Genomic DNA, 16,457 nt, shown 5'->3' with positions numbered 1-16,457 from the left:
CTTCTATTATGCTTTCCTGAAGCCCCAGAGGGCAGAGGAGGGAGAATCTGCAGCACCGTGTGACCGACAGTGTTGACACATGGGAGCACGGCTGCAGAGCGCAGTGCCCCAGGGGGCCTGGGAACCACCGTTGGTTGTGGCTGACTGCAGCCACAATTTTCTATTGCTGATAAGTTGAAAAGATCTTCTGAGGTCCTCCCTCGATGCTGAGCTGTGGCCTAGCAACAGAAATATGAAGGTGTAAGTGTGGAGTGTATTAAGAGGAATTGCCTTCCTCTTGACTTCATGATGAGTTCCAGTGAAGGCAACACCTTTGCAGTGCACATTCCTCTGGAGTAAGTTGCATGTGCAGGTGTGGCAGTTCTCTGTGACAGTGTTGCTGGCTAGTCCTTGTTTTCTTCTCTACATCAGTTATTAACAAAATGCTTTCCCATTTCATCAAGGGCAATTGGTAATTCAGAAACAGCTATGAGGTACTTTGGTTGCATGGTCCCGGAGAAGAAGCTGGTTTTCTCTCTCCTGATGGAGTTTTTCAAAGAGATCTGAATTCCTGTGGGTTCAAACAACATTACACAACTCCTGATGAATCTGGATGAGTTTAAACATGTCTTAGGATGGTTGGAAATACCTGGTCAGGAACAATTATTTTACTAAGTAGTGCTGCTCAAAGATATAAGCACTTTACTAGTATTTGCAATTACTAATTTTTTAATGTCAGTCTGCACCAAGTGCTGTGACACCATTATTAGGCATTTCCTTGTATTTTGTTCTATGGAGAATGTTTCCGTAAATACACGAACACCAGTAGACGAAAAATGGAAGCAACAACACTATTACAGGAAAAGATATTTCCAGGACTTGCTTGTGAAATGATCAACTACTGCTGCTAGACTAAAGGACCCAAAATTAAACTTCTGAAATGCGAGGGTACTGCTCTAGGCTGAGTTGCCTGAGTTGCCTATACTTCTTGCCTGAATATTTGTAGGCAAAGGTGCTTTTAGACGTTTTGACTTGAGTCTTGGAAGTAAGGCTGGGAATGCTCTCAGTTGATCTTTGTAGTAACACACCTGATTTAAAAGGAAAAAGACAGAGCATTGCCTGAAAGAGTGTGGGAGGGGAGGCTCAGCTGCGACAGCAACAACAAAACAGACCAACTGGAACAGGGCAGCATGTTGCCATTATGCTCTTCTCCCTAACCTGAAACAGCTGAAGTTGCTCACTTAAGTCTAGCCTTATTCTGATGAAATCAATGCTGCTTTGACAAGTCTACATGTGGCTTTTAGTGTATTGTGGTTTAGATGAGCAGAAATTGTGTAGATCAAAATGGCTGCGATGTTTCCAGTACTACTAAGAAACCAATACTGTCACTTCCTTTCTCTTTCCTTATTAACCACAGATTGCTCTCTATTGCTTTTCTATCTGTGAAAATCCTCCCTCGAGTGTTGAAAGGGGCTGTGTTTGACAGGCACGTGCCCCAGCACGTCAGCACAGTAACACTTGGCTCAGCCCCAGCTGTCAAGTGCAGCTGGCTGGCTTCCAAAGCACCTGGAAAAAGAGACCTTCAGGAAGTATGGCTTAGCCTGGTAGGTGTCCACGTGCTAGACACAGCTCACAGCTCTGATTGCGTCTTCTCAGAACAGATATGGAAGAGGTAGATGTGACACGAAAAGAAGTTGACAGGAATTATGTGGTCCAGGGAACAGTTTCTGTATGAGAAAAGACTACAGAGATGAGGACTGAGATGACTGCAGAGAGTTACAGCTGAATAGTTGTTCTTGGTTTATTTCCCTGCCCCATCATATATCCCTCACCATGATGGCTTTTAAATTGGAATGGTGTTCATGTAGAGTTCACTTCATGAGGACTTAAAGCATGTGGAGAATGATGATCCAGTCTACTCACATTTTCAGGAGGTTTTTGACAAAGTTTCCTATCAGAATTTTTGAGGGAATCTAAGCAGGTAAGGTTAAGAGAGAAGGATAGAGCATGGACAGATGTTTGAAAGATAGCACAAAGAGGACAACAGTAGATAGTTCTCAGAACAGGGGGAGGTTTCAAGTGAGGTTCTGCAGGGATTCGAGCTGTTGAAAATAAGTGACCTGGAAAAGGATATGAGCACTGAGGTTGAGAAAGTTTGCTGATGATAGAAATTACTTGGAGGATGGGGGACACGGAAAACAGATTGTGATGAGTTGTGGGAAAAATTGTTGAGTGACCAGGCAATGAAACAAGAAGTGAAAATTGAGTTATATAAAGGAGAGGACATGAATAAGAAAAAGTTACCCTGAACTGATGTATAAAATAACGGTCTTGAGTTGACCATTAAGACTGTCAGCCAAGATCTGGGGTTATAACAAATGAAATCACTAGCTCAGCAGCAGTCAAAAAAGTAAATCATACGTCAGAGCTTATTAGGAGAGGAGCAGAGAAAGTCAAGCGAATGCAAGAGTCACCCTGTGGACCCTGCATGTGCTTCTGGTCCGCTCTCCTCCATAAAGTGACAGGGAGATAGGAAGAGTTCAGAAGAGGAAAAAAAAAAAAAACAACAAAAGGATCACCAAAGGCCAGTGCTGCCTTCTTTAAGAATAAGTGAACTTTTTCCCACAGCCTGGGAAAAATATTATTTAGGAGGCAAAGTGATGTATGTCTACAAAATAAGTGTCATCCGGATGAATGGATGGGACTGAGCATTTACTGTTGACTGGGAGGAATCCAATGAAGCTACTGGCAAGCAGGTTCTTCACCCTCAGTCTCCCACCAACTCCAAAGCTTCACGCAAGAAAAAAGCTGACCTGCTGAACTTTGCTGAAGAGCATTGGCTGCTTAAAGTTGGCATAAATCCACGGGAAGACTGAGCAAAATACAGAGAAGAGATCTGCTGGGGCTGGTAAATGTGGAGAAAACATACATAGCTCAGGAAATCCCCTAAAGTAAATATAGTCAGAGGCTGGGACAGCATTCAGAGGAAGTTCTCACTCTTCCTGGCCTATTTACCACTGTGGAGAAAACACTCAGGTTTGGAGAATCTTTATTCAGACCTAGCTTGGCCAGCCTTGTATGCTTACATTACATATGGTCAGTATAATATAGGCACTTAATACTACCACATGTGTGAGGGGGCTGGCACGCATGTGCCACGTGGTATCCAGAAGTGTATCTTCATCATATACGTTAATCTGAGATTCTTTATCTAACAGTCGAGCCCACTAAGCACTGCAGTTTATCCAATACAGCAACATCTTGTTTGATGTTGCAACTTCTGCTTTCATATCCATTTCCTTCTTTCTCAAATATTCTGGTAACTGAGTGCAGTAAAGATAAGGATGATTCCTCGCCTATACAACTATGCTATTTGCATCTAGAAGCATCGGGGTTGGAAGAGGCCTTCAGGATCATCAAGTCAAACTGCTAACGTGGCCTACGGAGTCCCATCACCAAACCGTGTCCCTCAAGAAGTTTTAAGCTGGTGTCTATTTTCTCATAAGCTTTATTTCCTTCATGGATGTAATTAAGGAAGAACTTAGGAAGCTGCAGGTTTTCAGAATTTGAAATTAGGTTTTACTGTTAAAACAAAAAAGAAGAGGGTTATCTGCTGGTCTTGATTGCTTTGATGGAGACGCCTCCTGGCGTGCTGCGTAACACCTCAGTTCCACCTTCTCCCAAGTATCTGGTGTGAACTCCTCTGCAGGAAGTAATACATACAGGATATGCTGATATAGTTTCACGAGCTGTCTTTAGGAAATAACACTAAGTATTCCACTGACCGTGAATAATGTCTTTAGTCTCCACATTTTTAGAATATAAGATTTTACTGTTGTGTTAACTAGTCAGGTCACTCTGACGTTGTGAAAAGCAAGAGGGAAATGGACTGTGCAGCACTGTGAGTCATTATTTACCCCCGAGTGTTCTTTCCTATGGAGTTAGTGTCTTCACTGAGCAGATATTTTGGCCTGGGAGGTCTTTGTGGTGGGACTCTGTGCTTGGCAGTAACTCGTAACTGGGATTTTTTTAATACGCATTGTAAATTCTTGCCAACCAAACAGTAACAAGAAATTTTCTTTTTAAGAGTCTGTTCAGGTATTGTGGATATATGTGATTTCACTCACTAATTTGTCAGCCAAAGGGCTGGATCAGATATTTCTGGTTAGCGATAGAGAATGGAAGAATTTCCAGGTAAGCTGAGATTGTTTTCAATACCAAATACTCATCTGTCTTCTGGCAAGGAAAATCTTGTGATTATAAAATGCAGAAAATCTTAAAATTCTGTTCTACAAATCTGAAGATACTCTGAGGAATACAGATCTTTTTGTTCATCTTCCAACAAACTGCTCCCCTCCAAAGCAACTAGTTATATGTGGTCAAGCTTTAGTTTTTCTCTGCATTTGACTGTATTTTCTTTTGGACAGGGTTTTATTTGTCTTTCAGCCCCTCTTTAGCTAACTTGAAGTTGATTTCATTATGTCCTTTAGGCAAGAATATGCTTTCCCTACAACTCGTGCAGGTAATATTTTCTATTTTATTCCACTTCACTTTCATACACAAGGCTTATTGAACCAAGGCAAAATTCTTGCTTGGGTAATGTATGGCCTGTGAGTCATACACACTGAAGCAGACACTTGGAACAGCCTGGAGTAGTGCTGCTTCCCGGTCCAGCAGCCCTTCACCTCATACAGTGACAAACAGGAACATGTCTCTTTCCCTGCTCTAGCAATTCCCCGTCTGGAGTGTTAGATAACTCTGCCCCTTCCCAGCCTGGGCTTGGCATGTTTATTGCTCACAATCCTTAAAGAAACCTAAGGGTGGGGCGTAACAAGGCTGCAGCATGCATGCTCTGTTTGCGGAGGGCCGAGTGTCATTCCACGGTGACTCAGACTGTCTCTTATTCTGGCTACATTCCTTCAATATCAAAGTGCAAAGTCAGCTGTTAGGTAAGTTTATCAAAGCAATAAATTATGTAGCTAAGCAAGAAAAAATTATTCCAGTAAAGTTCAAGATAAGATTCCCAGATATCAAGAAGCAAAATCTTTTTTTTTTTTTTTTTTTTTTTTTTTTTTTTTTATGTCATGGCCCATACATAGACAGTGCTTCTGCAGTTTTTTGGGAGGGCTTTCTGGCCCTCCAACTGACAGGTACATCTTATACTCACGGTGTAGGGGATGCACCAAGCTCACCAGACCTGAATAGCAATGCTGGCTGGTGTGCAAGGGCAGGGAATAGATGTAATTCTCTTTTGTCTCTAAATAGAGTAATAAAAATAGTCAGTTCCCTTTGATTTTAGGAAACTGCTTACTTTACAAGTAGAAGCTATGCTGTAAAAAAAAAAAAAAAAAAAAAAAAAAAGCAATACATATTTGTACTACTGTGGAATATTTTTATTTGCTCCTTTCCTTTTCTGGCGTGTCTTGGCTTTAATATATTTGTAAGTATACAGAAAAGCCTAAGCTGCCAAGAAAGCTTTCCAGTTGTCTAAGTCACTGTGCAACTGTACATCCTTTCGCATTATTCACAATCTGGCTTCATGGCTCAAAGGCACGAGTGTAGATCTCCCGTTTGAAGGAGCAGGTTTGTCCATAATGAGGCTGAGCGTAGGCAGTACATTCCCTGGCCAATTAAACAAAAAAAAAAAAAGTGGCTGTTCGTACAAGGAGTGTTAAGCTTGGCTACGTGCTTTACTGTTTTGTTAGCAACAATGGTATAATCTGCAATTAAATACCGCTTGTGTTACCAACCGCTTGCAGGCAGGATGTCACTGTTTATATGAGCAAGGATAATTCTTCACAAAGAGTTGTGCACTCATCATTGAAAAGAATCCCTCAGGAAATAAAGATAAATTCTTTATTGCCAGCTAAGCTGCTAGCCGTAGTACTCAAGATACCTACAATGTGTATGGATTACGAGGTCAGCATTCAGATGTTGCGATGAAGCACCAGAAAGAATGGGAACATTCTTCTCTGTAGTCCTGTGTCTGAACATTACTTGAAATACCACTCAGGAGAGCAGTTTATGGGTTCTTCCTTCCAAAGAGTCTTCAGACGCTGGGCCCAAGCAAGCAGCATCTCCTTCCTTTTCTCCTCAGAGACATATTCGGGAGCGAAGCAGATGTGAGGCTCAAGGACTTTGACACCACAGAAGTGCATGATGCCATGCTAGATCCAAAGCAAACAGAGAAATGCCTCAGTTAGCTTTTCACTTTCAATTTGAGCATGTGCAGTATTCAGTTCTGAAACTTCCTCTGACCCGATACGGCAGGTTTTCTAATTCTGTGCGTTTATCAGGAGAAGGGAAATAAATTGCACAAGTTCATTGTTTGCCTTGGCAGCTTGTGTTGAAAGCTAGGCATTATGCAGAATGACATACAACACACTGAAAGATAAAGCCATATTAATTTATTCTGCTCTGTGAAATTAATTTTTAAGTGCTACTAAATCCATAGAATTGTTCTCTTTGGCTGCCATTTTCTATTAAATTTGCAAAGATCAGAGACAGCCTGAAGTTTATTACGCTGCTTGAATCTCCACGGATTGTTCAGGGTTGCAGCACATTTCTCATCTCCTTTTATGTATTTTTTTAGCCTTTTGCCTCCAGCATAGCCACACAATTCTGAATGAGTATTTGTGCCTTTGAAATCAGCTCAACTTGCCTTTTTCCCTCCGTGTCTGTCTGAATTTGCAGCTGCATATAGCATTCTTTGTTACGTTGACTTGCAAGCTGTGCAGCTAGATAGCCTCGCAAGGGCACACAGCTAGTAATCAAAAGGGTTTGGAGAGCAGGGAATTTCCAGTAAAATCAAAACACATTCATTGTATTATATCAAACACTGGTCGTTGCAATTTGCCTTGCCACTTAAATTCCTGAAAGCACTACTTCTACCTCTGGCAAAAGGGTAGCAATAAGACAAGACATGCTAACTGTTGTATGCTGATTGTAAATGCCAGGATAATGTGCGAGTGCCCTCCTGTCCCGCATCCTATGTGAATCAGGTAGCTACAGGGAAAAGAAACCCTGTGTGCCGAGGCTAAAGGAAATCCTATTACACTAGAGAAATTAAAAAGATAGACATTATAAGCTTTCTCTAGATTCCAGTTTAGAGGAAGAGGCACAAAACAAATTTAAAAGTCTGTGGACTCTTAAAGAAGTCTCAGGATTTTAGGGCCCAGCGATAACTTACAGATGCTTGTAAATGACTAATTATTTTTTATTATAGAGCTAACTATGAATATATTTTTCATCAAATAAGCATCAATACAGTTTCTAAAACAAATTAAATAATAAAAATTAATGCAGACAAGTAACAACCAAATATTCATAGCTCTACCTGCATGGGCCACAGGAGATAGCGAATATCACCATTGATACCTCCTTTTGCATACATCTCTTTGCTTCCTCCAGTGGTGAAAGAAAACAGGGCTAATTTATTCTAGAATTAAAAACAACAACATCAAAAAAAAAAAAAAAAAAAAAAAGACTGTTTGAATAGTTCAAGAGAGATTCATGGGAAGCTGGGCAGCATCAGTTTCTGCAGGTGTCCCCTTCCGCAAACCTTGAGTTTAGCAGTGGCTCCGAGTCACAGACTGAAGGCATGCACCTGAACAGCAGACTGCATGCCAGGGCTTTGGGCAGAGGCTGATTGAAAAGAAAAGGAATTACATGTACTGACAGCCTTGTATGAAGCAGAGCTGACCCTTGTTCTCTCCTGTGAAATGTTTGGAAAACTCTGGCTGGAAAGCACTTCACTACTGTGGATATCTTTATTCCTCGCTTTCCTGAAAGCAGAAATTGTGTGCTACAATCCCAGTTCAGATCTGGGCTTGCTCCTCACTTTTGGAACATTCAGGTGTTCTAAAACCACATTTTTTCTTCTAATCCTATAACTCTGGTGTTGGCCATGGGCTTGTGCTCAGCACTTCTCTCTGTCTTACCTCCCATAATTAAAATACTTTTTTTTTTTTTTTTTGGGTGGCATGATGGTGCAGTATCACAACTGCTTTGCTTCTAATCATATGGGGGACAATGTATTACTAGAGCTTTATTATTGAGAGCTGTCAGAATGGCCACTTCATCAAACTTCATCAAATTAGGATCATTTTCCAGTTACTTTCTGACACGAGAACTGTGTTCCTTATTTATATGTGTTCTCCATATCCTAACCAAGAACACAACAGCTTAAACCTTTACCTCAAAAATTAACCATACAGGTTTTTATACTAAAAAATCACTTCTCTTTTTCATAGACTTTCCAGGGATACAAAGTTTCTACCTCACGTTTTGTTCATGTACTCTCCTGTTTATGCATGTCAGAATATTTTACCTATAGAATTGTCGTTACAGAGCTGTAAGAAGAGTGCTAAGCTTGACCTAAACCCATGGCTTTTCTTAGTTTGTGTAGAATAAGCAAGGACTGATTGAAAATAAGAGTCTGTCACCAATACTTAAGCCAAGCTTCCCCCACACGCTTTCCTGAAGTATTTTTATTTTGAAGATGAAGTTTCTGTTGATGCATGATGTTGATGGATGATGTTAATCATCCAGCTACTCTGGAATACCGTGGTATATCAAGGGCTAGGCACTAGCTCTCTGTTTGGAAATGCTGACCTGCTACAGCCCCGCTAGCCTGAACTAGTATATTTAGGCTTCTGTAATAATCAAGCACAACTGCTTCAAGGTGCATGGCACTTGCCTTCTTCCCCCTCAGCTATAAAGTGATTCATTTTATTCGTGTCTCCCTTTTGCAACATTTTGCAGAGAACTCATATCAGGAAAGTGTTTTGGAGAGAGCTGAGGGAATCAGTCCTTGTAATAGACTGGGAAGAAGTTTTTGTACCTCCTTGTGCTACCACTAGAGCAGTTGTTGCGTGCTGCTCAGGATACATTTGGATTGATAAGAAATTCAACTTCCAAGACCTGAATTAATGTAAGTCTAATACTGAAGGCCAGAATAAGCCACAGGTTTCAAGAAAATAAGTCATTCCTTCACAGAAAAAGCTATGGTCTGCTTTTAGGAGAGCTGAAAGCGAAAGCTTTATACAAACGTAATGGAAAAGAAAGACTGCTACTGAAGTGCATTGCAAAGATCTCGGTCTTAATAAAACACTTTCAGAAGCATACCTTCAGCAAACCGGAATCATAACAGTTGGGGAATTCGTGAGCAAATCCTTGGACCAAGACTCTGTCCATCCAGCCCTTCATGATTGCTGGCATGCTGAACCAGTACAAGGGAAACTAAACAAAAAGAAAATTACCTTGTTAATACAGAGAATCCAGGGCATCCTAAGGCCTGGTCTGTAGGCAGTGTCCTGTTCTCTTAATCTGTTCAGACCTTGTACATGCCTTCTTCCAGGAAGGAGAGGCAGTAACTTTGCTTGGCAAAAATAACTGAAGTGCCCTGCTTGTGGTAGTCTCAGGTACCTAGCTAAACAGCTGCAGTGCATTGACACCATGGTGAATGTGAGGGCTTCCACACAAGTGAAAGCTGGAAAACGATAAGGCAGGAAGGTGTCACTTAATTCAGGCTTAAGGCTGTACAGAATTGTGTCTCCGATGGTTGAAATGCGAAAGGAGCGTACATGTATATGCTAATGGTTAGTGCTGCCAAAATGGCACAGAGAGCCCTGTTACCGGGACTGACGTCTGGTGATCAGTTCTGATCTGACAGTCCTCTGACAAGTGCCGTAGTATCTGACATGATAACTCCTCCTGAGAAGAAAGCCTCCTCTCTAACAGTAGGGCTCTGTTCCTCGATCCTCCAGTTAGCCCATGGGTCTACAGCCTAAAATCACCATGTCTTATTTGCATTGTCTTGAACGCTTAATGGACTTCTGTTCTAGGATGAATTGCTCTTCTGAAACCTTTGTACACTGTGCAGTGTGAAAGAAGAAATTCTATTAGAAGCTTATGTGCATATGGCTTAAATCAAGATGGAAACTGCGTAGAAATGGCCAGTCACCATGATCTTTGGAAGTGGTGAGTTTAGGCTATAGTAAATTTTAAATTACTCTGCAGTATCTTTAAGAGGTTTTTTTCTTTCTTTTCTTTTCTTTCTGATTTTTATTTTATTTTTATTTATTTATGTATTTTTCTGCACCAGAACACACTCAACTCTGCATAGTATTTTAAGGACAGAAAGTAGAAAGCAACCACTTCCTTCCGGGGATGTTTTAGTAATCTCAGAAGCAATATTGTGAAAATTACAACAGCATATGTTGAAATGCGTGCTTGAGATATAGTCACATCCTAGATTTCATCTAGAACGGGACAGTGGAATATAGATAGGCTGTGCCTAAGGCCAACAGTCTGGTTGTGAATATGGTCAGATTATTTTTTGTTTTTATTACACAGGGCCTCTCAGCTGTCAGCACTCTGGATGACAGTACATTGTGTACTTTATCCTTGCCATTGACTGCGTTTGCACAAGTATGTGACATGTTTCACCCCACTGTTTCATTTAGGAGCTACTCTGCACCCAAGCATCTGTCTCACACAGGGAACTTTGTTTCTACGTTGTGGGGCTCGTTTTGCTTTCTGTGATATCCCTGTGCCCCGTGCACACCAAAGACGTAACCGGCAGAGAGGAGAGCAGGGGTGAGGTGTAATGATCGGTTAGCGACTCCAGACAGTGCTTCTGCAACTCAGCAATGGACGAGGGCAGCACAATTGGGAAAGTCAGAATTCCCCAGGCCTGCTGGCTGCTCCCAGCTGCTTGCCCAGAAAAGAAGCCATGCCCTGCTGGCCTGCCTGATAGCCATGGTTGTATACCTCTTTGTGCATCCAGATGTTGAGTTTGGCCCGGTACTGGTGAGTCACTGGATTTGCTGTCATAGCTACTCGTACAATCGTACTACTGATCTGTGCTTGTTACTCTACTGCTGCTTAGAGATAAAGTCCTTGTCCCTACAGCTGATGGTTGGGTGTCTGTTACCATATCCCAAGCTTAAAACTTCGCAGGGTCACCTCAAGGCCCAACACGCTCTTCTGTGTGTAGATCTATGCTTGCTTTTCTTGCGCTCCCAGACAAGAGGATACCGTCAGGCTGCCTGATAATATGGCACGGTTCTTATATATAGAATTATAGTATTATTTTGCACTCGATCCTTTCCGATCTGAGTTGCTCCTTGCAATTGCTTTAGAGTGCAGGTGGCATGAGGAGCAGTCTTCACAAAAGTAGTCTGACCGTGTAGTTTTTGAATGTTAATTTTTAAGTGAAGTGCAGGTATGAATTTTACGTGTGTGTTTTAAATATCTGATTTCAGATGTCTTCCTAGTCACCAAAAATGTCAGCGTGGAGCCATTATTTGTGTGAAAAATTCATATTGTGCCAGAACTAATAATACTCACACATGATCTAGTGTTTTTGATATTTTTTTTTTCTAAAAACATGTATCATATCAGAAAAGCCTGACACCTTGAAATTGCTATGCTGGGTAAAAACTATTCTATGTAGATGGCTGAGCTACCGCCTGTTATTACTCTGGCTAGATGCAGTGTTCCTAATGAAATCTGTAATCTTCTTACTTACTGCTGCTTTTGGTTTCTTCAACCCTGTACGTTACAACTGAAGCCTTTTAATACAATTTAAAATGATGACCTGAAAAATCAGCAAGTCTGCTTCCTGCACCTTCTTTTGCTCTTCAATCAAATCATCGGACAAACCTCCTCTCTTGTAAGCTTCCCAGGTCTCCACTCCGTAATTGAACTCATCTGAGTTGTGCAAGCAATCTGTGGATAGAAGGGCATGGTCACTGCTTTCTCCATTCCTAGCCCTGTAGCCAGGTAAGAATTAAACACAGGTTGTGATCTACAGTTCTGAATCGAGGTACTACTTTCTGATTTTGTCCCACTTTCTTTTTTTTTTTTTTTTTTTTTAAAAAAAAAGCTGTTCTGTATCATCACAGCTGACAGATGATGACTTGATTGTAAACTGGAGAGGGATAGATTATCTGAGAGTACTAAAACTTTTACCTTTCTGTAGGAGACAGAATATGATGTGCAAAAAGAGGACCTAAGCTTGGCTCTAGACTCTGGCGATGCAGGTAGATGATTTCAGAGGATTTAAGATAATTTTGCTAATTGCTCTGCCTCTGCATTAGGGATCACTGAAACCACTCCGCAGTCACAAGCGCTATGTAGCTGCTTTTCAGCCTCTCTGGAAACTCAGCAGGGGCTGGGGGAGCCAGTAAAGGCTGACTCTGCTGACTGTGCTACAGTTGGGTGAGCTGAGCCAAGTGTGTCTGAACCAGACATGCACATTCGTTCCTGCTGATTGAACTAGCAGATTGTCAGCCTCTAGCAGAAGGACGGGTGACAAGCAGTGGAAGGCAGAAGTAGTAGAAGTAGTAACCTCGTGAACGAAGCTAAGTACATCATAGAATGGGATCGGAAACTTACATCAGAGGTTGGTTCTGGCAAGTGCTAATGCATTTTTGCCTCTCAGTAACTAACCTTACTGTGAGTCAAGGTTCGTATTCATGAGTGGACTTTTAGAAATGCTTACATTTCATCATTAACAAGTGGGTTTTTTATTTTTTTATTTTATTTTTTTTCCGATGCTTGCATTAGGCCTGTGCTATTTCTTTTTGATTCTAGTTCTAAAGAATTCTTGTTCTAAAGTTCTCTCAGATTATGTCATAGCTTTGCTTTTCCTGACCAGAAAAAGTACTGGGGCTAAATGCTATTAAGAGCACGGTGGAACTTTCTTAATCATGAAAATATTCCATAAGCCTAACAAGATCATTGCTATTATTCTCAAGTCTCAGCTGCAACCTCTAGTCATTTTTAATAATCACGCACTATCAAGGTTGCTGGAAGGTGCCAAAACAACTCAAAAGCCTGTGTACTTGAGTGTCTGGAGCTAATTTGCTATAGGAATTTGTAATATTGTTCATTAAGAGAACATGTTTCTTTGAATGTCTCTTCAGTTGACTGCAAGTACCAGGAAAACAATACCATTCCTCATTTATTTTGGTCTAAAAGCAAAACACTGTTTTACAGGTCTGCACTACAGATGTGTTTCCTCTCTCTAATTGAAGAGCCGTTTTTCATCAGATTTTTTTAAAAACAGGTGATAGTTATGTTCCTACACTGGCATTTCTTGGTCAGTGCTTACAGAAAATAAAAAAAAAAAAACAGGTCTTGTTATTTGGAGTATATTTGTATGAAATAATAGCAACAATTTTTCAGAATGCACCTAACAGCATGGGTTCTAGCTTGTCAGTGCAGCAGCATAGATAAGATTAATGTCAGTCTCAAAAAAAAAAAAAAAAATGAATAAAGTATTTTGGCTAGACTTACCAACAATGTCATTTCTTGTTGCTCTTGGCTCAAACTGCATCGCGTATAAATCAGACACCGTGACAGTGCAGCCCTGTTTGCTTAATTCTTCCACAGCAACTGTCTTCAAAGATCCATTCAAAGACTTGGGCTCTTGGTGTGCATAGACTATCAGGACTTTTCTCCCTGGAGGCAGAAAGAAAAGCAGAAGACACCTTTGAGGTAGGCAGATACGAAAGAGTTTGTGGAGCCAGGGCCAGGTTCTTCGTTTTTCTGTACTGTGATTTCCAAGCAGTGCAGAACTGATAATGCCAGCATTTGACTCGTGCCCAGCAGAGGAATGAATCAGTAAATGCCTCCCCACCCCTTCAGCAATATTGTGCTATGCTGGGTTTTCCTAGGCAGGGCTCAGTGGGCAGTAGGTGCCTTTCCAGAGCAGGCCACACTGCCCTACATCAGTGCACTCAGGGCTTTCCCACTTCTCCTCTGGCATGGTCCATCCTCTTGAGCCAGCACTTGTGTTCAGCTCATTCCTTCAAAAACTCTCTCCTTACACAACAACAAAACAAAAAATCAAACAGCTTTCTTCTGGCTTAGCTCCCTGAGCAGAGTCACAATAGCTACAGAGCAAGAATGAGGGACAGGATAGGATCAAAGCAGTGCCAATTTATGTTCTCTCAGACTATTGTGGAAACAATTTCTGAGAGTTCAGAGCATCCTTCTACTGCATTGCGGGTTCCCTACGTCTTCTGTTGCAGTGCTGTGCAAGTGACAACCTCAGGGTAGATGTTTCAGATGCCACTGTCCCACTTCAGCATCTTCACAGAGACTGCAGTAGAAAGTGATTTGATTTTTTTCTTAGATGTGTCAATGAGCTGTCTGTTGTATCTCAAAATAAAGCAGGTTTAATCTAAACTGAGTGGCAAGATGGATATGTTAGGATGTGTCCGCTTAAACTGATCCACAAGGTGTATTAGAGCTTACTTGTTCAAAATGTTATGGTATATAGCCTGTTCAACTTTAATAATTCTCTAAAAAAAAATAATAATTCATCACTGAACACAAGGGAAAGGTAAAGTATTCTTATGGGGTAATATGTTTGTACATACATACATAAGAGGATTTCCAGGGATTATTGAAAATGTCTGGATCTGCAAAATATGCAGCTCTTGGCTCCTTTCTGCCGATCTGTAACAGGTATCTCCTGAATTCAGTGGACATGAGCTGCATGTCCCAGACCACCATCAGGGCAGCAGGTAAGTTTGCGGTGTCAGAGGTACAAGAACCAGTGCTGAAGGTTTGAAAAAACAATACCAATTTTTTGAACAATTTTTTTTTTTTTTAACATAAATTTTTAACATAAAAAAAAAAATTTTTTTTTTTTTTTTTTTAACATAAATTATAAGAGGTAGTGATTTCTACTACCTTTGCCAGAAGTCTACTACAATTTGTGGTTAGATGCTACCACAAATTTAGCAAGTGTATAAACTATTTAGAGCACTGCTTGCTTGCTCATTGTAGGAGCAGTTGCTTTTTTGCTGGTCTCACTAGCTCTCAGCAAATAAGCAGCTCAGTGGCTGGGGATGATGAGCTCAGAGATGCCAGAGGATTAATTCTGCAAGGTGCTAGTTTGTTTCCCTTGCAGTGGAGTTGAGGCACTCGAATAGTGGTGAGATTGGAGTTTTCAAATGCATCCTTTACTGAAGAAATTGTGGTGATTTGAAAAAAATAAAAAAGCTTTAGTGTCACGAGTAAACCCTGCAGGTATTCCATATAGCAGTGTGCCCAGGACTGAAGCGAATAGCATCCTTATTGGTATTTTTTTCTTACCTGCCATTTTCCAGCAGCACTTGGTAGCTTCTCTCCTGAGAATCCAGCACGGCCTGTGAACTCAAACAGCAGATTTGCTCGTGTTGTAAGCAGCACGAGGAGGTGCAGAGGCAGCTACCAGCACGGTACCACCTGGCTGGGAGCGCCGTGCTGCGTGGTGCCGAACGGGCTGTAGGCCTGCGGGAGGGCAGGCAGGCCGTACGTGTGCTCTTCTGGCAAATATTGCTGGGCTGGCTGACCTCTGCTCAGCGAGCACGTCCCCTCACATTCAGCTTTTGGCAGAGGCCACAAGAGTGCCCGGTGGAGCTGTTGCTGCTGCGCTTAGCAAAGCGCAGCTCCCCGCTCGGTGAACGTGGACGTGCTGCGTCACTCTCCAAAGCCTCCACAAAGGAAAAGGCGGAGAGTGCTCTCGTTTTTTCCTCTAAAAACTGGTGTCAGGCCCATTCACCCCCTGTCCCTCCCACACAGCCCTGCCACCCACCCGGGACAGCGCCGTGGCCCCCTTGCCTCCCCCATGGCTTTACCCGCAGTGGTGCTGGGGCTCGGTTCGGACGGGAGAAACCGGGGCAGACACCAGCAGGTCCCCTGGCACTGAGTGACAGAGCCACCCGCGTCCTCTCGCAGCGGGTGTGCAGAAAACCTCTGTGCAAACCTTGCCCTGCTGGTGTTTTCCACCAGCTGTGCTGCGTTAGGGGAGACACAAAGCCCTCGGCTCTCTCCCCGGCTCCTCCAGGAGAAGGTAACATGCACAGTGCCGCCGGCACTGGGGACAGCGGTGTCCAGAAATGGGAAGTGACCCTAGCGGAAACTTGGGGCCGCAGCAGTTGCTCACCAGCTGCCAGCATGCTGAGCATAAAGCCGGAGTCCAGATCCTGCTGGGTGATGCTCTCCTGCTTATGTGGGAAGCAGTGTGGTAAAAAACTGGGCAGGGACTCAGGAAACACAGCCTCAGTTTACTTTCTCTCGGGTAGGATGCTTTATTTTTGTCTTTTCATCCCCTCTGGTAACAGAGTCAAAAATATTTATTCTCCTTTATCCGCCCTCCCCCCCTAAGCATAAAGTCTAGTTGTGGTAAGAGAAGGGAAACTAAAGGAAAAATGCTAGTAGTTTACATACTGTACCTGGACAACATATATGTTATATGTTTGACATACCATATAATGTAATAACTCACAGAGATAGCAAAGAATAAAAAAATTGCACTGTGCCTGTACTTTAGGGAGTAAAGAAACAAAAAAAAAACACCTTATTCCTTGCTAAGGCTGTAAAAGTTTGCATGATTAGTTCCCATGTTAATTCTTAAAATCCATTCTTCTCAAATATTGTTATCTCTTATTTCTAATAATTTTATAAAATTAAAAAAA

General features: G+C 41.9%; 1 protein-coding gene across 3 annotated transcripts; it reads right to left on the bottom strand.

Annotated features, from left to right (window-relative positions):
• Nucleotides 1-5,365: 5,365 nt before the first annotated feature.
• On the bottom strand, nucleotides 5,366-15,844 carry NQO2 (N-ribosyldihydronicotinamide:quinone dehydrogenase 2). 3 transcript variants are annotated; one of them, XM_082752331.1, is made up of 7 exons: nucleotides 15,618-15,844; nucleotides 15,094-15,153; nucleotides 13,285-13,449; nucleotides 11,582-11,712; nucleotides 9,106-9,219; nucleotides 7,316-7,417; nucleotides 5,367-6,146 (listed from the first exon to the last, which is right to left on the bottom strand). In XM_082752331.1, the coding sequence occupies exons 2-7, from the start codon at nucleotides 15,098-15,100 to the stop codon at nucleotides 5,973-5,975; spliced, it is 693 nt and encodes a 230-aa protein (XP_082608457.1). In that variant the 5' UTR covers nucleotides 15,101-15,153; nucleotides 15,618-15,844; the 3' UTR covers nucleotides 5,367-5,972. The 3 variants fall into 3 exon arrangements, with proteins under 3 accessions (XP_082608455.1, XP_082608457.1, XP_082608456.1); XM_082752330.1 differs by having other exon boundaries at nucleotides 15,094-15,146; nucleotides 15,618-15,746; XM_082752329.1 differs by lacking the exons at nucleotides 15,094-15,153; nucleotides 15,618-15,844 and adding an exon at nucleotides 14,373-14,526 and having other exon boundaries at nucleotides 5,366-6,146.
• Between the last annotated feature and the right edge of the window lie 613 nt (nucleotides 15,845-16,457).

Source organism: Aythya marila (assembly GCF_965140915.1).
Source record: "Aythya marila genome assembly, chromosome: 2".
NCBI lineage: Eukaryota > Metazoa > Chordata > Aves > Anseriformes > Anatidae > Aythya > Aythya marila.
Note: the sequence above shows the minus strand (reverse complement) of the source record. Positions and strands in the feature narration are given on the sequence as shown.